The following is a 26,293-nucleotide window of genomic DNA, read 5'->3' on the forward strand; positions in this document are numbered from 1 at the left end:
TTGCATTTATATAGCAGCTTTAATGTAGTGAAATGTCCTAAGGTGCTTCACAGGAGCGTTATAAAACACAGTCTGACACAGCCACATAAGGAGCTATTGGGGCAACCAAAAGCTTGGTCAAAGAGCTAGGTTTTAAGGAGTGTCTTAAAGGAGGAGGGTGAGATAGAGGGGCGGAGAGGTTTAGGGAGAGAATTAGAGAGCTTAGGGCCTAGGGCGCCAATGATGGAACGATTAAAATCGGGGATGCACAAGAGACAAGAATTTGAGGAGCACAGAAATCTCGGATGGTTGTAAGGCTGGAGGAGGTTACAGAGATAGGAGGGGACGAGGCCATGGAGGGATTTGAAAACAAGGATGAAGATTTTAAAATCGACACATTGCCAGACTGGGAGCCAATGTAGGTCAGCGAGCACAGGGGTGATGGGTGAGCACAGATCACCACTTGTGCAGCCTCTCCTGCTTGGCATCACTTCAGTGGTTTTCCTCCATTAGTACCAGTAATGCCGCTGGAGGCAAAAATAGAATGGCACAAAGATTATGACAAGCAAGGTGCCAGCAAGGAAAATAAAACAGGCCAGAAATGGTCTAAAAACTGCTGAATGAATTCTCTTACTGGCTCTTCATGCTTATTTTCCTATGCAATTCAGTTCCCTAGGAACCGTGGACATCTATTTATACAGGCATGATCTGGAAGTGGTATGCCATAAAGCCATAAAAAGACATGGGAGGCATTATTACATCACCCACTCCCTGAAAATGCACGCCATATGCAAAAGCGGCAGAGACCCAGCAATACAGATTTCTGGCTCTTTTTCTGTGCCATAACATCGTGAACTGGTGCACAGAGGAAGTTGACCAGATGAAAATCGATCCTCACAAGATAGTAGATCTCTTCACAAATGAAACAAAGATTTTCTTTTTTAAATCAGTGGTGTCCCAATCTTTCTCAATGCCAGCTACCAAAAAGTAGTCCCCAAATTTTCCAGACCTTCAATCATTTGTATCCTCTTGGGCTTTTACTCTAGCATTTTTTCTTTTGTAAATGACCTTTAAAGTAAAGACTTGACATGGTGCACAGGAGCCTAGAGTCAGATGTTGACACCTTTCAGATAGGGAAATATATATTGATAAGTAAATGGTCAACTTACCACACCTTCACCCTCTCTTCACCTTGGTACTGAACTCCTAGTTTGTGAAACATTATTAGATGGCACAGCAGAATGCAAATGATAATAAGGGATGTCTTTCAAATCTTATCCTTGCAGTTAGTAGGAGCACAGACAGTTATGGTAAAATTATGCTTGGACACCAATGGGCTGTCACAGATTTCTTACAGTCTGATGCATATTCCAGTAATCCTGATTCTTCAGTGGAATGTTTAATTCTGCAATTGAGCTTCTTTGTGCAAAAGACAAAGCCCCAGACAACAAGGTCTGAGAGACTATTCAACAGTCAGCAGAAATGAGGTATGAAGCTTTGTCACTGACATTCTGTGCAGACATACGTATATATTTTTGATACTTTTGCTGGCAGGTATTTTTTTACATTAAAATTACTAAAAGAAAAAGACAGACAAACCTGATCACCACGTTTCAACCCAGCATCAGCAGCTTTGCTACCAGGCTCTACACTGTCTATGAAAATCCCAAAACCTTTTTCAGTGCCTCCTAACAGGATAAATGGCAAAGGGGCTTCTCGTGATGGCTTCATTAGAGTTATCAGCCGCCGCTTGGCCTTAGCTGCACAAGCGATGTTCAACAGTCTGAGGTGACCACCCATTTTCTACACAACACAAAAAAAATATCATTTACAAACTGAAATTCAACTTCACTGATAGTTGTTTTTTTTTTACACAGTTTCTGAAGAGAACTTTGAAAATAATCAAGTGTGTTAATTACCTTAAATGACATAACTCACCTCTCGTTCTAAATTGTTTTCAAATTCTTCTAGAAAAGTGGTCATTGCAGAATTTCCTTCAAAATCATTGAAGTGATTGTTTACCCACAGTAATACTACCCGTGTAACCTGGAAAGTATTCAGAGAAGTTGATTTTGCACCATTAAAGGCATTGTATGCTTGATGTATGCAAAATATGCTGCCTTAACTTCAATGTAGAGAATTTAGAATATGCGGATGAAGCTTGATTGCTTCAATTACACAAGCATCTATTCCTACTCTTAATTTATCTTTTGAAGTTTAGTGAAATCTTTTAGTTGGAGGTTAGGGTCTTACTAAGGAAGTTGCAGTTTAATTTAGAACAGAAGGTAGATGGCAGAATAATGAGATTCTTTGAAACAGTATTTTCTTTATTGGATAATATGTTTTGTATAAACTTCAAATTACAGGAATTAAAACTACAGATGGTCTTAAAAATTCTCATTCCACTTCAGTTTATTTATGGAATAACTATGTACTTCAATTTCTTCTGATGCTTATACACTACTTTTAGAATTACCCAACTCTCTGCCAAGTGAATAGTGTATAATTTAATATTACCTTAAGAAAGGATGAAATTACTTTGACGATTTTTAAAAATTGTTATGCAGAACAGCTTGATATAAGTAAATAATAGCTCTGCAACTTTTACAGTAATGACAAAAGACATGTAAGTTAGTTAAGAATGGGTTTGCATAATTCCTGAAAATGGCTGCCAAGTGATTGATACAATTAATTGATCAACACCAATATTGCATAGGAGTGATAAAGATTATATATATATATATATATATATATATATATATATACACACACACATATACATATAATTAGTTATTCTACTTAACAGGGTTCAGGCTAAAAGTCGGACAAATGAAAATTTGTTCCAAGTCAATCAGGAAGCATTGTAAATGTTTTCCCTTCCGAACAATTATCCAAGACATAACATCAATGAATACAATTACAAATTAACCTTTTTTTTCCCAATTTATGTGCATCCATATTTAGTTATGCAAAGGTAACCATTGAATTTTTGACCTATTAACAGTTAGTGAGAGGAAAGATCAGCACAAAGTTTATCAGTTAAAACAAATTGATTGTTAAGTACTGAATTATTACAATCTTAAAAGTCAAGCCCTATATTTTTTCTTTTGGCTAACCTTGTCCCTGAGACTTGGGTCATTAAACCACTCCAGCAATTTCTTCCCAACTTCCATTGGGCTTGATAAGAAGGTTCTGAAGGTTAAAAGAAAATCTTCTATATATGTGGGGTCCACCACTGAGTGCTCTTCCACCAGATGCATTGTTAACCGCTCAGGTGTTCCCTAATATAGTAAACGGAACAGATCATTAGTAAAGCCACGTCATATTAGAGCAGCAGAATAAACTTTCACATTAAAAATACAATGGACATGATGAGCAATTTTTTAGACCAGTGCTTGTTTGTGATATGTTTAAACATCCCTGCTTACCTTTATGACTATATGCCCCTTCCTGGTTCCAGTGCGATCCAACTCTCTGTGTTCTTTTACCATAACAATCTCTCCCTCCTCCTCTACTTTTTGCATATTCTTCTCCACCTGATTGAGGATTCGACAATAGTCTTGCTGGGCTATGCACACAAACTGCCAAGGAGCATAGAAAATGCTACAGCATTAGGCATATTTATCACATGTAGTAATGCTATTTATACTTATGTAGGTCCACAGGCTGAGAGGTAGGTTAGGCTATAATTTTTTCAGTTAGGAGAACCGCGACTATTTCTTGCTATTCCATCCTTGTAACTACCACACTCGTCGCTCAAGTAATAAAAAATTAAATTTTAATAAATATTAGGAATTTACTTCAATTTTCTAAATCCATAACCAGAGGTGGATTGGCTCCCCCAAAAGGGTGCAGGATTCTCACAGGAAAAGGGGGGGCGCTGATAATGCAGCACTATGGAACCATTCAAGGGAGCACTCGCGAAATGGCCAGCATGTCCCTGTCCATAACCCATCAGATCCGTAAACATTTTAAAACTAGAAACTCTTTTTTTTAACAAAATGCCCTTCGAGATAAAAGCTACATGCGCTCCCTATTTTTAAGTGTATAACTGAAGCAGGCACAGGCATTTGATCCCAGCAAGTGCTAATAAGGATATGTTTTTTTAAATATGGTTTTCTTAAATACAGATTAGCTGTATAAGCAACACCTCTAAAACAAGATGAAAACTGCTTCATTAAATACTACTGAGTATTGAAAGATCCTTCATGCTTATAATTATTCTTATTAAAATCAAGTAAATTACATTTCATATAATTCATGATTTTAATATCACAATTTTATTATGAACACTCATCCGTAACTACTGAAAATGGAATTTGTTTCACATAAAGGTACCTTATACAATTCAGACACTTAAAGCGACTGAATTATTTGCTTCCAACATAGGATCAATTACATATTCAGTGGCTAAACACAGGATCTATTGAAACCTCACTAGTTGAAAAAGTCATGACGGAAAGTCTTTTACGGGCTTATAGTTAATAGAAATTACTGTAGCCAATGGTGGAATAATACCTTCCATTCAGTTCTGAACGCACTGTCGCGTCAAATATCATTAATTCAAAATTTTCTTTTAGTCTCGGGCGCAGAACATAAAACTCCTATGGGTTTTAAATGAAAAATTCAGACAATACTCACTGTAAAATAAAACTAATTACCTGGCAGTCATCAGCCTTAGTTTTCATCACTCCCTTCATGTATTCTTTTTCCAAAGTAGGTGAGACACCAAAGCTATTGCCCATGCACAGAATTTCCAACCTTCCATCAGGATATGTGACCTCTACAGAACCATTTAAAATGACTGACCAAGAATCAAGCTAGAACACAAGAAATGAAGGCATTATCAAAAACACTTCCATTGCTAATAGATTCTGCCAGCAAGAACATAATTTTGGGTTTTTTTAAGATACATATTAAAGTTGTGTGGAAGCAGTCATACCTCTTAGTCAGAGATTACATGTTCAAACCCCATACAAGGAGTTAGACCTCATAATTTAAGCTGAAGTTCCAGTTTGGTAGAGGAGGTTCTGCATTGTCAGAAGTGCCATCCATCAGATAAGATGTTAAACTAACACCCCATCTGCTTGCCCCTGTTCCAGTGATTGTTAAACATCCAATGGTACTACTGAAAGAACAGCAGCCTGCTCTCCCAATGTCCTGACAATTGTAAACAATTTTACAACACCAAGTTATAGTCCAGCAATTTTATTTTAAATTCACAAGCTTTCGGAGATTTCCTTCGGAGAAAATCTCCGAAAGCTTGTGAATTTAAAATAAAATTGCTGGACTATAACTTGGTGTTGTAAAATTGTTTACAATTGTCAACCCCAGTCCATCACCGGCATCTCCACATAATGTCCTGACAAATATACCTCCCTCAAACAATGTCTGATTGTTATTTATGGTAGCCGCATTTGCCTATGTAACAGTCAATGCATTTAAAGGTTATTTATTGTAAAGTGAAGTGCTTTGAGATCCTTCTAACAGATGTGAGAAAGCTTGCTTCTATTTAGTAAGATGTTTTACTTTAACCCCAGTAAAAATGACGCTTAAAACAAAAGATTCAAATGCTGATTGGATGATGTGCCAATGTACTATGCCATGAAACAATAGGAAGCAGATTCATGCTCATGATTCTCCACTAATGAGGTCCTAATCTGTGTAGTCAAAGGGAACAGGAGGTAGGCCCAGATGAGAGTGAAAATCTAAGGGTTAAAGAAGTTAAAGGTTGTTCTAAGTCAGTTCAAAACCATTGCTAGAACAACCTGACAGCGGGCTGTATGCTCACCTTGGTGACTGGGAAATGATGTGCGAGTCAGGAGGAAATCAGAAGTAAAATCAAATATAAAAAATTACACAATCATATTTAGAGTAGTGCACCCTCAACTACAGCTGATATGAAAACACATTAGGTAAGGTTCTTCTTCAATATTTTACCCAACATTATCAGGGACAATAATCAAGTGATAAAAGTACAGGAAAAATGACCCTGATCACAGAGATATCAGTACCCCATCCACACCCCAAACCACCACAGAGAAAAAAAAACCCACATTATGGAAAGCAAGCCTGAACAAAAAAGGTAACTTTTCAATTTGATTTTTTTTTCTAAATCACTTTTATTAATATTAAAGGGATTGGCAGAAGAATATAAGAAATAGGAAGAGGAGGAGGCCATGTGGCCCTCAAGTCTGCTCCGCTATTCAATAAGATCATGGCTGATCTTCGACCTCAACGCCACTTTCCCGCCCGATCCCCAAATCTCTTGATTCCCTTAGAGTCAAAAAATCCATCGATCTCAGTCTTGAATATACTCAACGACTGAGCATCAACAGCCCACGGGGTAGAGAATTCCAAATACTCACAAACCTCTGAGTGAAGAAATTTCTACTCATCTCAGTCCGAAACGGCCGACCCCTTATCCTGAGATTATGCCCCCTAGTTCGAGACTCTCCAGCCAGAGGAAACAGCCTCTCAGAATCTACTCTATTAAGCCCTCTCAGAATCTTATGTTTCAATGAGATCACCTCTCATTCTTCTAAACTCCAGAGAGTATAGGCCCATTCTACTCAATCTCTCCTCACAGGACAACCCTCTCATCCTAGGTATCAATTTAGTGAATCTTTGTTGCACCTCTTCAAGGCAAGTATATCCTTCCTCAGATAAGGAAACCAAAACTGTACACAATGCTCCAGGTGTGGTCTTCCTTACTTTTGTACTCCAATCCCCTTGCAATAAAGGCCAACATGCCATTTGCCTTCCTCATTGCTTGCTGTACCTGCATGTTAACTTTGTGTTTAATGCACAAGGATACTCAAATCCCTCTGAACACCAACATTTGATAGTTTCTCACCATTTAAAAAATATTCTGTTTTTCTATTCTTCCTACCAAAGAGAATAACCTCACATTTGCCCACATTATACTCCATCTGCCACCTTCTTGACCACTCACTTAACCTGTCTCATTGCAGACTCTGTGTCCTCCTCACAGCTTACTTTCCCACGTAGCCTTATATCGTCAGCAAACATGGATACATTACATTCGGACCCTTCATCCAAATCATTAATACAGATTTTAAATAGCTGAGGCCCAGCACCGATCTTTGCGGCACCCCACTAGTTACAGCCTGCCAATCTGAAAATGATCCATTTATTCCAACTCTCTGTTTTCTGTCCATTAACCAGTCCTCAATCCAAGCTAATATATTACCCCCAGCCCCATGAGATCTTATCTTGTGCAACAACCTTTTGTGTGGCACCTTATCGAATGCCTTTTGAAAATCCAAATTTTCACCGGCAGGACAGACCCACCAGAGGTGGCGGTACAGAGATTTACAGTCAGGAGGGAGTGGCCCTGGGATTCCTCAACATTGACTCCAGACCCCATGAAATCTCATGGCATCAGGTCAAACATGGGGAAGGAAACCTCCTGCTGATTACCACCTACCGTCCTCCCTTGGCTGATGAATCAGTCCTCCTCCATGTTGAACATCACTTGGAGGAAGCACTGAGGGTCGCAAGGGCACAAAATGTACTCTGGGTTGGGGACTTCAATGTCCATCACCAAAAGTGGCTCGGTAGCACCACTACTGACCGAGTTGGACGAGTCCTGAAGGACATAGCTGCCAGACTGGGCCTGCGGCAGGTAGTGAGTGAACCAACAGGAGGGAAAAACTTACATGACCTAGTCCTCACCAATCTATCTGTCGCAAATGCATCTGTCCATGACAGTATTGGTAAGAGTGACCAACGTACAGTCCTCGTGGAGACGAAGTCCCGTTTTCGCACTGAGGGCACCATCCAACATGTTGTGTGGCACTACCACCGTGCTAAATGGGATAGATTCAGAACAGATCTAGCAGCTCAAAACTGGGCATCCATGAGGCGCTGTGGGCTATCAGCAGCAGCAGAATTGTATTCCAGCACAATCTGTAACCTCATGACCTGGCATACTCCTCACTCTACCATTACCAACAAGCCAGGGGATCAACCCTGGTTCAATGAGGAGTGTACAAGAGCATGCCAGGAGCTGCACCAGGCGTACCAGGTGCCAACCTGGTGAAGCTACAACACAGGACTACATGCATGCTAAACAGCGGAAGCAACATGCTATAGACAGAGCTAAGCGATTCCATAACCAACGGATGAGATCAAAGCTCTGCAGTCCTGCCACATCCAGTCGTGAATGGTGGTGGACAATTAAACAACTAACGGGAGGAGGAGGCTCTGCAATCATCGCCATCCTCAATGATGGTGGAGTCCAGCACGTGAGTGTAAAAGACAAGGTTGAAGTGTTTGCAACCATCTTCAGCCAGAAGTGCCGAGTGGATGATCCATCTCGGTCTCCTCCCGATATCCCCACCGTCACAGAAGCCAGTCTTCAGCCAATTCGATTCACTCCACGCGATATCAAGAAACGGCTGAGTGCACTGGATACAGCAAAGGCTATGGGCCCCGACAACATCCCGGCTGTAGTGTTTAAGACTTGTGCTCCAGAACTAGCTGCGCCTCTAGCCAAGCTGTTCCAGTACAGCTACAACACTGGTATCTACCCGACTATGTGGAAAATTGCCCAGGTATGTCCTGTCCACAAAAAGGACAAATCCAATCCGGCCAATTACCGCCCCATCAGTCTACTCCCAATCATCAGCAAAGTGATGGAAGTGTCGTTGACAGTGCTATCAAGCAGCACTTATTCACTAATGACCTGCTCACCGATGCTCAGTTTGGGTTCCGCCAGGACCACTCGGCTCCAGACCTCATTACAGCCTTGGTCCAAACATGGACAAAAGAGCTGAATTCCAGAGGTGAGGCGACAGTGACTGCCCTTGACATCAAGGCAGCATTTGACCGAGTGTGGCACCAAGAAGCCCTCGTAAAATTGACGCCAATGGGAATCAGGGGGAAAACTCTCCAGTGGCTGGAGTTATACCGAGCACAAAGGAAGATGGTAGTGGTTGTTGGAGGCCAATCATCTCAGCCCCAGGACATTGCTGCAGGACTTCCTCAGGGTAGTAACCTAGGCCCAACCATCTTCAGCTGCTTCATCAATGACCTTCCCTCCATCATAAGGTCAGAAATGGGGATGTTCGCTGATGATTGCACAGTGTTCAGTTCCATTCGCAACCCCTCAAATAATGAAGCAGTCCGAGCCCGCATGCAGCAAGACCAGGACAACTTCCAGGCTTGGGCTCATAAGTGGCATGTAACATTCGCGCCAGGCAATGAGCATCTCCATCAAGAGAGAGTCCAACCACCTCCCCTTGACATTCAATAGCATTACCATCTCCGAATCCCCCACCATCAACATCCTGGGGGTCACCATTGATCAGAAACTTAACTGGACCAGCCATATAAATACTGTGGCTACAAGAGCAGGTCAGAGGCTGGGTATTCTGTGGCGAGTGACTCACCTCCTGACTCCCCAAAGCCTTTCCAACATCTACAAGGCACAAGTCAGGAGTGTGATGGAATACTCTCTACTTGCTTGGATGAGTGCAGCTCGAACAACACTCAAGAAGCTCGACACCATCCAGGACAAAGCAGCCCGCTTGATTGGCAACCCATCCACCACCCTAAACATTCACTCCCTTCACCACCGGCGCACTGTGGCTGCAGTGTGTAGCATCCACAGGATGCACTGCAGCAACTCGCCAAAGCTTCTTCGACAGCACCTCCCAAACCCGCGACCTCTACCACCTAGAAGGACGAGGGCAGCAGGCACATGGGAACAACACCACCTGCACGTTCCCCTCCAAGTCACACACCATCCTGACTTGGAAATATATCGCCGTTCCTTCATCGTCGCTGGGTCAAAATCCTGGAACTCCCTTCCTAACAGCACTGTGGGAGAACCGTCACCACACAGACTACAGCGGTTCAAGAAGGCGGCTCACCACCACCTTCTCAAGGGCAATAAATGCCGGCCTCGCCAGCGATGCCCACATCCCATGAACAAATTTTAAAAATACTGCATCCACTGGTTCCCCTTTATCTACCCTGCTAGGTACATCCTCAAAAAACTCTAATAGGTTTATCATACAAGATTGCCCTTTCATAAAATCGTGTTGACTCTGCCTAATCACATTATGATTTTCTAAGAATTTGTTTAAAAGGTAGGCACTGTTTGAAAATGTTTTCAAGCATTAAAAAATATCGGCTCAACGTACTCTTTATGCTTGCTGCTAACTAGGTAATATTCCTTTAAGGGCGCTAAGATTTAGTAAACAAGGTACAGTAAATTTGCACTGTTCGCATCACTTGTCTCCAATCAATCAGAGAAGCAGGATAATCTGCTGATCTAAATGTATCGCCAGGTAAAATGGTCAATAACCAAGAGAGAACACGCTTTTACCAAGCAATTTTGTCAACAATTCACTTGCTACGATTCAGCCCATCAAACAAGCTATATTTAGTGGTAATACACAATAAAACTCCTTTCCCAGTTGTATTGTTCTTTATTCAACAGTCATATTGATTACTCTGCTATGCACTACAACTGCTATGTTGAAGCTATCATTATCGAACACCCTTCATCAATGTTATATAATATGAATAACTAACTATTCACAGTCCACATTTTTTCTCACTAGTGTTGTTGTCAGACTGCTTGTTCAATATCCAGACTTGGATGTGCTGTAATTTCCTCCAGTTAAACAATGGGATGACTGAAGCCATCGTCTTTAGCTCCCGTCACAAATTCCATACCCTCGCCACCAATTCCATCCTTCTCCCACCCTGGCCATTGTCTCAGGCTGAATCAGACTGTTTGCAATCTGGGCCTCTTATTCAACCGCAGGCTGAATCTTCAGCCCTACAACCCCCCTCCCTTCCCCCCCAACAAACTCTCCATTCCTCTGACTCTGACCTTATGTATATCCCACTGGAGGTATTCAGCCATCTAGCCCCACACTCTGGAATTAACCCCAAACACATCGCCTCTCCTCCTCCCTCTCCTGCTTAAGGCCCTCCTTAAAACCCAGCTTTATGACCAAGCTTTTGGTCACCCTAACAGCTCCTTCTTTGTCAAAGCATACATTTTTGTCTGATAGCACCTTTGTGAAGTACCTTGGCATGTTTTTCTATGTTAAAAGGTACGATATAAATGCAAGTTGTTGTAGCGAAGCTGATTTCTGTGTACCTTACAGTGCAGTTAGCCACAATATAGGTTACTTTTATTTAAAAGCTAGTGATTATGGTGCCATTTTACTGTGCTTAATGGAATTTTTCACAATTTTATATACAATTAACTGCATACACTTAAAGAAGTACACGTTAACTGAAGGATTGCAAATGTTATCCCTATACATTCAAAATGGGAATGAGATAGGAATGTCAAATGTACAGACCAGCAACAGTAACATTTGTAGTGGGAAATGCTTGAGGTTATTGTGTAGGATTCCAAAATCACTCATCTAAAAAGCACAGAAATCACAAGGAACAATTAGCCTTGGGTCAAAACTCACAAATCTGCTGGAATTTTTTGTGCAGGTAAGACTGATGGATGAAGACAATCTAATAAATATAATTTACTTGAATTTTTCTAAGGAATTTGATAATGGGAGACAAAAATGGTTAAGGCACTTACGATTAATGGCAAATCAACTAGCTGAATTGAAAACTACAGAAACCAGATGGTGACAATAAATGAAAAAAGCTGTGTCTGGGGACACTGACTAGCAAAGGTCCATGGGGGTTTATTCTGAGCTCCCACTATAACACTAGACGAATTTCTCTTGTGAAATTTGCTATGTATTCCAAACTAAATGGCCAGGTGACAAATATAAGGGAAATAAACAGCAAAGAAATCTGGACCAATGGCGTAAGGAATGGCAGATGAATTTTAATATAAATCAATGTGTGGCATACTACAACAGCAAATGTACACAGTGCCATAAAAAGTGCAAACAAAGCACTGAGGTTCATTTCTAGAAGAACAGAATTCAAAAGCAAAGTTGTGTTAAACTTACATAGAACCTTGGTTAGACCACACTTAAAGAGTACTGTGCACAGTTCTGGTCTCCATGTTACAAAAATTTGTATTTTTGGACACTAAGAGAATCAAGGGATATGAGGATAGTGGAGTTGACATGGATCAGCCATGATCTTATTGAATGGTGGAGCAGGCTCTAGAGTATGGCCTACTTCTGCTCCTATTTCTTATGTTCTTAAAAAGGATATAGAGGCACTGGAGAAAGTGCAAAAAAGATTTCTAAAGATGATACCAGAACTGAGAGGGTACAACTATCAGGAAAGACTGAACAGGCTGGGGCTCTTTTCTCTAGAAAGGAAAAGACCTGATAGAGGTCTTTAAAATTATGAAGGGATTCGATAGGATAGACGTAGAGGAGATATTTCCGCTTGTGGGCGAGTCCAAAACTAGGGACCATAAATAGAAAAAAGTCACTAATAAATTCAATAAGGAATTCAGGAGAAATGTCTTTGGTCAGAGTGGTGAGAATGTGGAACTCGCTAACACATAGAGTGGTTGAGGCAAATAGCATAGATGTGTTTAAGGGGAAGCTAGATAAGTACATGAGGGAGCAAGGAATAAAAGAATACGTTGACAGGGTGAGATGAAGTAAAGTAGGAGGAGGCTCGTGTGGAGCATAAACACCGATGTGGACCTTTTGGGCTGTATGGCCTGTTTCTGTGCTGTAAAATTCTATGTAATTCTCTAATTCTATGATACGGTAATGCCCATGATTTCCCTAATGAGTTGTTAGTTTTAATATGCAGGCCAAGGAGGGAGAAAGTTGAGGAAATGTTACCTCCGGACTGCTCTTGCATATGTCAAAGCAGTCACTGTCAAAGCAACATTGACAAAGGCTTAGCAGCAGGTTGTCCATCACTCTCCAAAAGTTACTTGTTTCCCCATTACGTGTAATAACTCTTGTAGAGGGCCTCTTACTTCGATCAGCTAGAGTGACATATACATTAAGTGAGCCTATCATGTATGTCCCTCTAACATGCATTGTCCAATAAATGGAATCAGGCTGCCAGAGAGCAGGAATTTGCAGAGCTGTAATCTGCTCAACCCATCTAGCTGCAAAATAGTGGTCCTAGTGGGTTCTAAAAGTTCCGCTCCACTTGAAATTAAAGGTTTTTTTAAAAAATATATATTTATATTTATTCTCATTTGGTCATTATTGGTGGCATTAGCAATCCTACTAATAATGGCATGGCATACTATTCCTTTAAACAGTGTTAACATAAAGGATGTTCTAATACATCAATTTATTCTTAAAAGAATTTTGAATATTCAGCCTCTTTATTCATACAATATTACACAACACTGAAATCAGAAAGTTAGGAAGCAATCATCCTGGCAAAAAATCCAAAGTAAGTGTTAATATAATGCTTTGAGAAATGTACTGTCAAACTTTTGATAAGGCACACATGTAGATATCATCATAAGATTACATCTGTTATGATGTTCAATTTATCCTCAAGTTTTTGTTTGATTTGTGGAATCTATGTTGTCATAACGATAAAGTTTACAAAATGCGTATAATAAGCAGTGGTTCAATCAATTAAGAATTTCACGTTTTTCCTCAATGACAATTACTGATAGGCCACATCAGAAAAAAAGTCTGTTTTACTGCTTCTGAAGAACAGAAAAACAACTTTCAAATTATAAGTTTTTGCAGCCACGTGACAAACTTTAGAAATGATCACTGGCTTCTGTTCATGGCCGATGCAGTTAGAAACTGCTCATTTGTGGCCTGCAGTAGTCGTTTTGTACCAATAATAATTTAACATTTTCTATATTATCCAGAATATGTTTGTAGTTCTATATTTTGTTAATCAGTAGTCAAATCCACACAATATTAGTTGTGTAAATAAAAAAGTATGTCTTTTTAACTAATCATTCGCAACTTCAGTTAATTTCCCACAATGCTCATTTTCAAAAGTTAATTCAGAATTTTATCAAGTTCAGCACAATGACAAACATCTAACTCATTAGGGTGTCATTTTTGAATGTCTGGATTTCTACACCACCTCCCACTTTCAAAATCATTCCAGTCTGGAAAGGCGAAGTCGGACTTCTCCTAAGCAAGTAACATGGTTAAATTTATTTTGTGAAAGAAAATCTGTATATATGAATTAAAGCATGACATTGAATCCTTCTAGTTCCTACATCAGAGATCAAAATTCAGAAAACTGATTTGTAGATACACACCTCTTCACCATCATTGAGTACTATAGTACCTGCCCGCTCCACCACTGCAAACACCATCACAGCACAAAGCTCTCTTCTGACTGACATTGTCATGTTAGCAAAAGCTGGGAGCTGATGCATGAATTCCAACAATTGTTCTGCATGGAAAAACAAAAACACTGAATTAGACTTCTGGAAGCAAGAGGACTCAGCAACTATTTGGACAGCTCTACTCTTTCAATCCCTTCAGGATCCAGCTCACACATTGATCCCAGATGCAGGTCCACAAAGGACAAAATCAACTGTCTGGTGTAGAGTACTAAGATATTATGAACTTACTTATTATATGTTTACATTAACAAATCATAATATTTCTTTATTTCTTCTGTGGCACTGCTCATGTTTAGTCGATGGCAATCGTATCTCTTTAGTTGTGTTTGCTGTAACAGCCTGAGAGGAGTTACAGTACCACCTGTGGAGTAAGTAAGAACAAAAGACATCATTCTCACAGGGTTGCCCATTGATTTCAATGGACTGATGGCGTGACAGTATTATTCAGGAATTTTAATATATTAAATTAATAGTAGCATTCCTGCCTCTGAGTCAGAAGGTGAAGAGTGGAGTACCACTCCAGACAGCCATGTCTAGTGAAGACCAGAGACTGATCTGAATACTGGAATGACACCCAGCGTCCGATGGGTGCGGGCGGTCCTTCAAGCAGCACCCCCCCCCCCCCCCCCCGCCATCGTAAAGTGTATGTGGGGCTCTTTAACCTTGGTTGCAGCCCACACAGGAGAAGGCACTCCAAAGATTAAAAACTGTAAAGAAGGCAACGAGAAATCACTCCAGCCACTCTTCCTCAGCAAGTGACTCAAGAATCTTATGCATTAGAATCTTCCCTAGGGAAAAACGCAAGACAAAATTTAGACAGATTCCATTGGGGAAAAGCTAATCTCGCCCTGTGATTTCATTCACCTACTTAAAAAAGGATTCTTTACTGTGCATTTTTGAGCTATAGTTTGTGTCTGGGTGACCCTTAAAAACCAACTGTCTGCCTTACTGTTCTAATTTGATTTGTATTTTTGTTTTAAAAAAAAAATCAGCCTGGTGAGGCCAGACACCTGTATAAATCCCAATGGGCTTTGCTTTGCTTGAACCCACAATTACACTGGCCTACTTATCAACAACTTGTATTTATATAGCGGCTTAGGGGAGTAAAACGGCATAAGGCGCTTACAGGAGCAATTATCAAACAAAATTTGACCCCAAGTAAAGAGTTATTAGGACAGGTGACCAAAAGCTTGGTTAAAGAGGTAGGTTTTAAGGAGCGTCTTAAAGGAGGCGAGAGGTTTATGGAGAGAATTCCAGAGCTTAGGGCCCAGGACACTGAATGCCCTGCCGCCAATAGTGGAGCAAAGAAAATCGGAGATGCACAAAAGGCCAGAATTGGAGGAGTGCACAGATCTTGGAGGGTTGTGGGGCTGGAAGAGGTTACAGAAGTAGGGAGGGGCAAGGCCATGCAGAGATTTGTAAACAAGGAAGATAATTTTAAAATCGAGGTGTTGCCGGACCGAGAGCCAATGTAGATCAGCAGGCATAGGGGTGAACGGGACTTGGTGCGAGTTAGGATGTGGGCAGCAGAGTTTTGGATAAGCTCAAGTTTGCAGACGGTGCAAGGTGGGAGGCCGGCCAGAAGAGAATTGGAATAGTCGAGTCCAGAGGTAACAAAGGCATGGATGAGAGTTTCAGCGGCAGATGAGCTGAGGCAGGGGCGGAGATGGGCAATGTTATTTAAGTGGAAGTAGGCAGTCTTGGAGTTGGACAGGATATAGGGTCGGTAGCTTAGATCAGGGTCAAATAGGATACCACGGTTGCGAACAGTCTGGTTCAGCCTTAGTAGCCAGGGAGAGGGACGGAATTGGTGGCTAGGGAACGGAATTTGTGGCGGGGTCCAAAGACAATGGCATCGGTCTTCCCAGTATTTAATTGGAGGGAATTTCTGCTCATCCAACACTGGACGTCGGAGAAGCAGCTTGACAAATCAGAGGCGGTGGAGGGATTGAGAGAGGTGGTGGTGAGGTAGAGCTGGGTATATATGTGGAACTTGACATTGTGTTTTCGGATGATGTCGCCGAGGGGCAGCAGGTAGATGAGAAAAAAAGAGGGGGCCAAGGATAGATCCTTGGGGGACTCCAGAGGTAATGGTGCAGGAGCTGGAAGAGAAGCCATTGCAGGTGATTCTCTAGCTACTACAGGATAGATAGAAATGGAACCAGGCGAGGGCAGTCCCGCCCAGCTGGACAACAGAGGAGAGGCGTTGCAGGATTGTGTGGTCAACTGTGTCAAAGGCTGCATTAGATAAGGGAATAGTGCCAGAGGACTGGCGGACAGCTATCGTGATTCCTATATTTAAAAAGGAAATAGAACAAGTACAGGGAATTATCGACCAATTAGCTTAATGTCTGTGGTAGGAAAAATAATGGAATCCTTACGCAAAGATGTAAGAGAAATATCTAGAAAATGAAAATATAAAATAGTCAGCACAGGTTTCAAAAGGCAAGCTCATGCTTGATCAACCTTACTGAATTCTTTGAAGAAGTAACAGAAAGGGTAAACAAGGGCAATTCAATAGATGTAATATATTTGGATTTTAAAAAGGCCGTCGATAAGGTATCGCATAGTAGACTCATGATTAAGGGCAGAGAATGTGCAGTTAGGGGAAAAGTAGCAGAATGGATAGCAAGCTGGCTACAAAACAGAAAAGAGACAGTAGGGGTTAAAGATAGTTACTTAGACTGGCAAAAGGTGGGAAGTTGCATTCCACAAGGCTCGGTGCTGGGACCACTGTTGTTCACCATTTACATAAACGATTTGGACTCAGGAATCAAAAGCACAATTTCAAAATTTGCGGACGACACCAAATTGAGGGGTATATAGTTAATACTGAGGAAGACTGTGACAAAATACAGGAAGACATTAAAAAAAAAATGCAGAATGGGTGTGTAATTGGCAAATGAAGTTCAATATAGGTAAATGTGAGGTGGTATATTTTGGTAGGAAGAATAAGGAGGTCACATACTCCTTGGAAAATAAGAGTCTAATTAGCTTAGAGAAGCAAAGGGGGTACAGATACACAAATCACTAAAAGTAATGAGGCAGTATAAGACCATAAAAAAAGCAAACAAAGCACTAGGGTTCATTTCTAGAGGGATAGAATTGAAAAGCAGAGAAGTTATGTTAATCTTGAATGGAACCTTGGTTAGACCACACTTGTGAACAGTTCTGGTCTCCATATTATAAAAAGGATATAGAGGCAATGGAGGAGGTGCAAAAAAAATGTACTAGGATGATACCAGAACTGAGAGGTTATACCTATTAGGAAAGCTTGAACGGGCTGAGGCACTTTTCTCTCGAAAAGTGAAGACTGAGGGGTGATCTGATAGAGGTCTTTAAGATTATGAATGATAGGGTGGACATGTAGAAGGTGTTTTCACTTGCAGGGGAGACAGAACTAGGGGCCATAAATATAAGATAATCACTAATAAATCCAATAGGGAATTCAGGAGAAATTTCATTACCCAGAGAGTGGTTAAAATGTGGAACTTGCTACCACAAGGAATAGTTGAGGCGACTAGCATAGATGCATTTAAGGGGAAAGCTAGATAAACACATGAAGGAGAAAGGAATAGAAGGATATGCTGATAGGGTTAGATGGAAGGGAGGGAGGAGGCTTGTGTGGAGCATAAACACCAGCATGGACCAGTTGGGCTGAATGGCCTAGTCCAGTGCTGTACATTCTATGTAATATCCCTAGATACCCTTACCGAACAAAATTCTATCGATCTCAGCCTTGAACATTTCAATTGACCCAGTATTCACAGCCTCTTGGGGAAGCGAGTTCCAGATTTCCACTACTGTTTGTGTGAAAAAGTATGTCCTGATTTAACTCCTAAATGATCTAGCTCTATTTTTAAGATTGTGCCCTCTTGTTTTGGATTCCTCCACCAGAGGAAATAGTTTCTCTTTATCTACCCTATCGAATCTCGATCATTTTAAACACCTCAATTAGATCACAACTCAACCTCCTATACTCAAGGGAATACAAGCTATGTTTGTGCAACCTGTCCTCCTAATTTAACAATTTAGGACTAGAATACAAGGGGTTAGAAATTATGCTACAGCTATACAAAGCCCTGGTTAAACCACAGCTGGAGTACTGTGTTCAGTTCTAGGCACCGCACCTTAGGAAGGATATATTGGCCACGGAGGGAGTGCAGTGCAGATTTACTAGAATGATACCTGGACTCCAAGGGTTAAATTACGAAGCGACATTATACAAACTAGGGTTGTAGTCCCTGGAATTTAGAAGATTACGGGATGATTTGATCGAAGTTTTTAAAATATTAAGGGGAACTGATAGGGTAGAGAGAAATTATTTCCGCTGGTTGAGAAGTCTAGGACTAGGGGACATTGCCTAAGAATTAGAGCCAGGATTTCAGGAGTGAAGTTAGGAAACACTTTTACACGCAAAGGCTGGTAGAAATTTGGAAATCTCTTCCGCAAACGGCAGTTGGTGCTAGCTCAATTGTTAATTTTAAATCTGAGATTGATAGATTTTTGTTAACCAAAGATATTAAGGGATACGGGGAGATACATGGAGTTAGGTCACAGATCAGCCATGATCTCACTGAATGGCGGAACAGGCTTGAGGGGCTAAATGGCCTACTCCTGTTCCTGTGTTCCATTTGAGCTTGGGGAGATCATGAGGCCAGGAATGTCAATAGATGAAGAAAAACTAAAAGTGGAGCTGTTAAACTTATGAGAGACATGAAAAAAAATAATTGAAGAATGAAAGGAATGAAGTACACACAGTAATTAAAGACATAGAACTAGCATTTAGACTTAGATCTTAATCAGTAATTTCCATATTGGAACTGACAACCAAAGGTCTTGTAATTACAATATAATGAGTAGTGTTATCTCTCGTGATACCCAGTAACTCATTCTCCTTAGATTAAATCAAGAAAGACGAGAGGTACTGGAAAGTACTTCAGCTATGTTCATCAATGTCCTTCTGAACATTAATGCACCGCACAGACGAAGGAGAAAATGAAAATATACTAAAAAAATACATGGCAGGACACTAATTAAACTGATATATACACATTGCATCATATCTCACCACAGAGTTCAAACACTTTGCTCCCAACCCAAACTCAAAACCAGATTATGTATACTCTGGCACAGACCTGTACAACAAACTGGTTTTACGAAATTAATTTTAAATTTGGTTTCTGCCTTTTTGTTCGTGTGAGGGTACGCATTTTCTCCTTGACTAAGTCGTCTGTGGTCTTCTACAATTGAACTTAGATGGCATTATTTCTAAAAATTTAACCAAAACAATGAGATAAATGACATAGTCTATAGTAAGATTATAGTGTGCATTTACACTGCAAATATTCAAACAGGACCAGAGTCACTTTCCACATTTTACTCAACTAAGAGGTCAATAATTAGTGTTTTTTTTTTCTTTTTAGCACTTTACTGTTACAGTACCAGTCAGAATCACTATTACAAAAGGTGAAAGGGACAATCCAGGTAATCTTACCTTCATAGAATCATACAGCACAGAAGGAGGCCACACGGCCCACTGTGCCTGTGCCGGCTCTTTAAAAGCTAACCAGTTAGTCCAATTCCCCTGCTTGTTCCCCAAAGCCCTGCAAATTTTCCCTTTTCAAGTATATATCAAATTTTCTTTTGAAAGTTACTATTGAATCTGCATTCCAGATGACAACAATTCACTGTATAAAAAAAATTCTCCTCATCTCCGTCTGGTTCTTTTGCTAATTATCTTAAATCTGTGTTCTCTGATCATCAACCCTCCAGCCAGTGGAAACAGTTTCTCCTTATTTATTCTATCAAAACCTCCATTAAATCTCCCCATAACCTTCTCTGCTCTAAGGAGAATAATCCCAGCTTCACTATCCTCTCCACGTAACTAAAGTCCCTCATCCTTGGTATCATTCTAGTAAATCTCCTCTGCACCCTCTCCAAGGCCTTGACATCCTTCCCAATGTGTGGTACCCAAAATTGGACATAATACTCCCTCCAGCTGAGGCTAATTAGTGTTTGATAAAGATTTGGCATAACTACTTTGCTTTTGTACTCTATGGGCTCTATTTTAGCACCCGCATGTGGGACTCCCGCCGGCAATTAAAGCCAGCGGGGTGCCACTTAAGGTATTTATTTAGGTATTTCAGGTCGTTTACAGACCTGATTAAAGAGATATTTTAGGAGGGTTGGGATTTTACAAACAACTGGGACTGTTTCCAGTACTGGGGGAAACACTCCCAGTTCAAATGGACGTGTTGCAGCTATCAGCCTGTGGCAGCTGCAAAGGTCCATTTGACAGGTGGTGGGGGGAGACCCTCACTTATTGCAGGAGGCCACTCTGTCACTTTGGACGAAGTTTGGCCTCCACCACCCTCCTCCTAACAACAAAATTCACCAACTTGCACACTTACCCCAGTGTCCAGACAAATGTACCTACCTTGCGGGCCCCCTCAGATGTACATCTTCCGGATGGGGGCCGCCGTAGCTGCAGTCATGACCTCCTCGGAGGGCGAACAGCATCACCAGCCTCGCCGGCCACGCCATCCACCTCTGAGACGTGGAGCTCCACAACACAGTGCTGTCACACATCCACCTGCACAGCAGGAGGGAGGGCAACCGCAGAGAGAGATGTGTCGCAGAGGGCACTACCCTCGCCACAGGGTCCACAGACCGAGGCTCAGCTTCCTGGACCTCTCTGAGCAGCAGTGCACACGGAGGCTCAGAGTCACTCGACATGTAGTCGTGGACATCTGCAGCCTCCTTCATGCCGAGCTGCTCCTGGCTGGCCCGAGCACCATCTTCTTACCTGTCGCTGTCAAAGTCACCACTGCACTCAACAACTTCTCCTCCGCATCCTTCCAGCGTGCCACCGGGGACATCGCCGACGTCTCTCAGTCGTCTGCACAAAAGAGCCCTGCAAATACACCTACACCCACTCTGCAGTGACACAATGGGTGGCATCAGTTGTGGGTCTTCATTGTGATCCTCAGGAAAGGGCATTATTGCAAAAACCAGACAAGATTCGCAAAGACGTGACAGTAGTGGTGCCAATATAATATGTAATGTGAGTTGCTCTGAAATTAAGTATAAGTAAAAACCATGACAAACCCTCAAACACCCTTGTGCATCCCCTTCATGCTCACGACACGTTTGCCTTACGCTGCCTACTGCACATATGTGATGCATGCCCTGTGGCTGCAGCACAGGTAGTGGCAGGTTGAGTGAGGCTGACTGTGAAAGAGATGCATGAGAGGGTGAGTATGAGATAGAGCCATGAGATTGTATGAGGATTGGGTTGAGTGGTAGTGGCGGGATGAGTACTGGCGAGGTGAGTAAGTGCAGGTAAGATGAGGATGAGGTTTGAGTGGGTGTGAGGGGTGATGTGACAGAGTAGTGTTGGCAGTGCAGAAGGAAATGTGGGGTGGGGGCGGTGATGTGGCAGACGGAGTGTAGGGGAACGAGTAAGTGTACTCACTTTGGCTGACCTACTTAGGTCATTGCAGCGCCTCCTGCACTGTATGCAGGTGCGCGATATGTTGGTGGTGCAGGTGACCTCCGCTGCCACCTCGAGCCAGGCCTTCTTGGTGGCAGAGGCAGGCCGCTTCCTCCCGCCCACCGGGGGGAAGATCTCTGTCCTCCCCCTCACCCCATCCAATGATACCTGGAGTGAGGCATCATTAAACCTGGGAGCAGCCTTCCCCCTGGGCTGCTCCATGCTGTAATTTTTCCTATTTCTTGCAGCATCAGTTAGTGGAGGACTGCCCCTTTAAATAGAGCTCCTCCAGCTGACAGACTTTACTGCGCATGCGCAGTTCGCCCACCGCACAGCTCAGCAGCGGGGAACCTGGAACAAGAGGTAAGTGGATCCAATCAGCTTGCGATTGCGCGCGGGGCAGACTGATTTCACCGGGCGCGTTACCCACACGCCCAATCGCCGCCCCAGCTGCGAACCCGCCGCCGTGGTAATATCGGGCCCAATATCTCCATTTATAAAGTCCAGGATCCCATATACTTTTTTTTTTAAAACAGCCTTATCAACTTGTCCTGCCATCTTCAAAGATTTGTGTATGTCTCTCTGTTCCTGCAACCCCTTTAATACTGTGCCATTTAGTTTATATTGCCTCACCTCATTCTTCCTTTCAAAATGTATCACTTCACATTTCTCTGCATTAAATTTCATCTGCCATGTGCCTGGCCATTTCACCAGTCTGTCTTTCTCCTCCTGAAGTCCGCTACTATCCTCCTCAATGTTTACTACATTTCCGAGTTTTGTGTCTTCTCCAAACTTTGAAATTATGTCCTTTACACCCAAGTCCAGGTCATTAATATGTATCAAAGACAGCAGTGGTCCTAATACAGTGGGGGACACCACTGTATACTTCCCTCCAGCCTGAAAAACAACCGTTCATCACTATGCTCTGCTTTCTGTTTCTTAGCCAATTTCGTATCCACGCTGCCACAGTCCCTTTAATCCCATGGGCTTGAATTTTGCTGGCATGTCTATTATGTGGCAGTTTATCAACGCCTTTTGAAAGTCCATATACACATCATCAACTGCACTACCCTCATCAACCTCCTCCGTTACTTCATCAAAGAACTCAATCAAGTTTGTCAGACATGATTTGCCTTTAACAAATCAGTGCTGGCTGACGTTTGTTAACTCATGTTTTTCCAAGTGACAATTCATTTTGTCCTGGATTATGGAATCTAGAAGTTTTCCCACCACCGACGATGGGCTGATAGGCCTGTAGTTACTGGGTTTATCTCTTTCCACTTTTTTTGAATAGGGCTGTAACATTTGCAGCAACCCTCCAGCCCTCTGGCACCCATATTCTAGGAGGATTGAAAGATTGTGCGCCGGCCTCTTCCTCGATGCTCCACTCTCTCTCCCTCTATTCCTCTTTTGATGTTATCCCTCGGTTTAAATATCTTGGCATCTCCTTCCCGCTCTGCACCTAATGCCCACTCTCACAAAATTCCCATTTTAAAGTCTTCACTCTGTTTGCAGTTCACTCAGTTTAGCAGTTCACTCTGTGCTCGAGGTCAAGTAAACATTTAGAGTCCATAATACAGAATGAAATGAGTCAATTCTTTGAATGACATGGGATAATCAGGGGCAGTCAACATGAATTTGTAAAGGGCAGGCATTGCTTGACTAACTGAATTGAATTTTTTGAGGAAATAACAGCGTGTCGGTGAAGGGAATACAGGGAATATTATACATATGAAAACTGAAAGTTGGGCAAATTGATTTTTTTTTTAGGTTGGCAAGCAGTGGGAAGTGGTGTACCTCAGGGACCTGTGCTGGACGTCTCATTTTCCATTTATACAAATGATTTGAACATAGGCACAAGAAGAATAGAAGCGAAGTTTGCTGACAATGCCAAATAGCGGGGCATAACAAACTGTGCGAAGAATACAGAATAACACAGACAGTTTAGTGGTTGGGCAGATAGGTGCCAGATTCAGTTCACTGGAGACAGATGTGAAGTAGTACACTTTGGGAAAAAGAACAATGAAAGGAAGGACATCCTAAATCAGTGTTGTCCAATAGAAATTGCTGACGAGCCACAGGCATGGCTACAGTGACATCGTTTTAGTCACATCCAATAATATTAGTAGAAAATGCCTTACACGCAATACAGGAAAATGTACTTCACATGCATATTTACTTAACATCTAACAACCATTTAGCACAAACTTTGCAGTCTTTCTCTTTCACCAAAGTTTGGAATGCTGGCATGAATTTATTAGACACCGCGCATCGCAGTTGCGTGTGGTGGTTTGACTTCATCAGAGTGACTGCTGAAAGTATTGACCCACCCCTGCTCCCCATCCAGAACGCAGTTGAGTGCTGCAAGCCCTTTGCGATGACGTGCCCTTTTAAAGCTGCGTGTTATTGGTTGCTTTCTTCAACTGGCCTGCAGTAGTTATTGGTCAAGCTGACCATGATGATAGCTCCCCTCTCTGGTGCTGGTGTTTTCATGGTGCTGAAGTCCAGCGGTTTCACCTGTGTTATGCACCATTTTAACAGATAACCAATAAGCAGTAATCAAGGAAGTAATGCACACACAATGATCAGAAAAAACTCGCACACTCTGCTTTTCATCTTACCATTTTACCAACAAGTGCACAAAAAGATTGAAATGCAAATACATACGCTGTGCGATAAATAGAGTATTGCCCAATAACCGTGTCTATTACTCATTTTTTATTTACTGATCAAAAATGCAACTAACCACATTTGGATTCCCAATTAGCCACATGTGGCTAGTGGCCAATGAATTGGACTACACTGCCCTAAATGGTAAGATTCCAACGAAAGAAAGAGGTGTCTAGGACTACAGATATATCGATCTTTAAAAGGTCGAAAACACAATGAAAAATAGGTTTCTGGGTTTTGTAAGAAAGGTCAATGAATATAAAACAAGAAAAATGTACAAATATTGGTTAGACTGCAGTTGGAGTACTACTTGCAGTTCTGAACACCACACTATAGTAAAAATATTGGAACCATGTTAAGACTATTGCAAAGATTAGCTGGAACGATGCTAAGAATGAGACCTTATAATTATGAAGAAAAGCTCAAAAAATGGGGCTTTTTGCTGGAACAAGGCTAAGGAAGGCCATAGAGGTCTGTAAAATTATGAAAGGTTTCGAAAAAGTTATGACTATTTCCACTGGTTTGCAAATTGGCCATAAAGGAGTGGAGACTCTGGCTTATTACTAGAGAAATGAAGGGGGCACTTAAAAAAAAATTCACATTGAAGGTTATAATAGAATACGGAATGCTATACGGAATAAGAGGAAGAGACAATATCATTTAAAATGGAACTGGATAAGCATTTGAAAAAGAATATAAAAGGACATGGAGAAAAGGAAGAATATGAAAAGATTCTGGGAAAAAGAGAGAAATCCAATTGTTTATTTTATTTAATCTGGTTAGGGTATGATAAAAACAAAATATTTTAAATTGTGCATTGACTTGAGAACTTAATACACGTGCCACACTCCAAATCTCTTCTCATTCCTCAACAGAAATTCGACTTTGTAATTCCTATGACCAATGGCAGTGTATTTTGGAAAATATGTGGTCCTTGTTTATTAGTGCACTATATTTTGGAAATAACCTGTAAAATGGAAAAATTCTAAAGAAGTACTTGATTTATTTGAATAATGTTTGTCTGTTAAAGTGTCCAGGTTGTAAATAGTGGTCCATGTTAGGTCAATCTTTTTCTGCAGTCAACTAAACGAAAGCTTTTTTTGAAGTTGAAAACTCGGAAATGATCCTTCTTCTGCCTCTCTCTGAAATCAAGATTCTATCACTTTAGAGGGGGATGTAGATTATATGATTAAATGTGTGACATCAATTAAGTTGTTCCTTCTGGTAAATTCACTGATTTTGCCCATAAATTTAGGGTGTGTTTTAGTGGAGGATATAGACTGGTGCCAGTATATCTTTGATTTTTGCAATCAATCTTGCTGTGATGCTCGATAAAATTTTGCACATGAGGTACTCCTACTCCTACTGCGATTATTTTGTGGATAACTGAAATGTTTGTAAATGTACACATATTTGACCTTTCCAAGATGTTGATCTTTCCACATCCTTCAAATGTAATTATTTTTGTTTATTTTTTAAAAGTGGATCCTTATAGTAAGATTCCTTTAAACTGAAATCTTCCTACTTCACTGTGAAAGGGTTGATGATAAACAATAGGAAAAGACTCCCTGTTGGCTCAGCAAATATATCGAGTGAGTAGCTGAGCTACACAGATCATGAAAGGTACAGGTTCACCTGGGCAGTAATATAGGCATTACATTTAGCTCCAGTTCCACATTTACAGTTACATACGTGCAACATACGTACATACAAATAGAAACATAGAAAATAGGAGCAAGAGTAGGCCATTCGGCCCTTCGGGCCTGCTCCGCCATTCAAAATGATTATGGCTGATCGTCTAACTCAGTACCCTGTTCCCGCTTTTTCCCCATATCCTTGATCCCTTTAGCATTAAGAAATATGTCTATCTCCTT

At 41.4% G+C, this 26,293-nt stretch overlaps 1 protein-coding gene across 5 annotated transcripts in view; it reads right to left on the reverse strand.

The window, feature by feature from the left end:
* Window positions 1-26,293, reverse strand: part of rapgef2b (Rap guanine nucleotide exchange factor 2b) — a 565,137-nt gene that overhangs the window by 104,990 nt on the left and 433,854 nt on the right. For all 5 annotated transcript variants that reach the window (XM_067992588.1, XM_067992581.1, XM_067992606.1 and 2 more), the window contains 6 exons: window positions 14,165-14,301; window positions 4,641-4,799; window positions 3,408-3,560; window positions 3,096-3,260; window positions 1,918-2,025; window positions 1,579-1,782 (listed from right to left, as the gene is read on the reverse strand). In XM_067992588.1, coding sequence (XP_067848689.1) covers window positions 1,579-1,782; window positions 1,918-2,025; window positions 3,096-3,260; window positions 3,408-3,560; window positions 4,641-4,799; window positions 14,165-14,301 — 926 coding nt within the window. The remainder of the gene's footprint in view (window positions 1-1,578; window positions 1,783-1,917; window positions 2,026-3,095; window positions 3,261-3,407; window positions 3,561-4,640; window positions 4,800-14,164; window positions 14,302-26,293) is intronic.

The sequence above is a fragment of the Heptranchias perlo genome, chromosome 1 (assembly GCF_035084215.1).
Source record: "Heptranchias perlo isolate sHepPer1 chromosome 1, sHepPer1.hap1, whole genome shotgun sequence".
Classification (NCBI taxonomy): Eukaryota; Metazoa; Chordata; class Chondrichthyes; order Hexanchiformes; family Hexanchidae; genus Heptranchias; species Heptranchias perlo.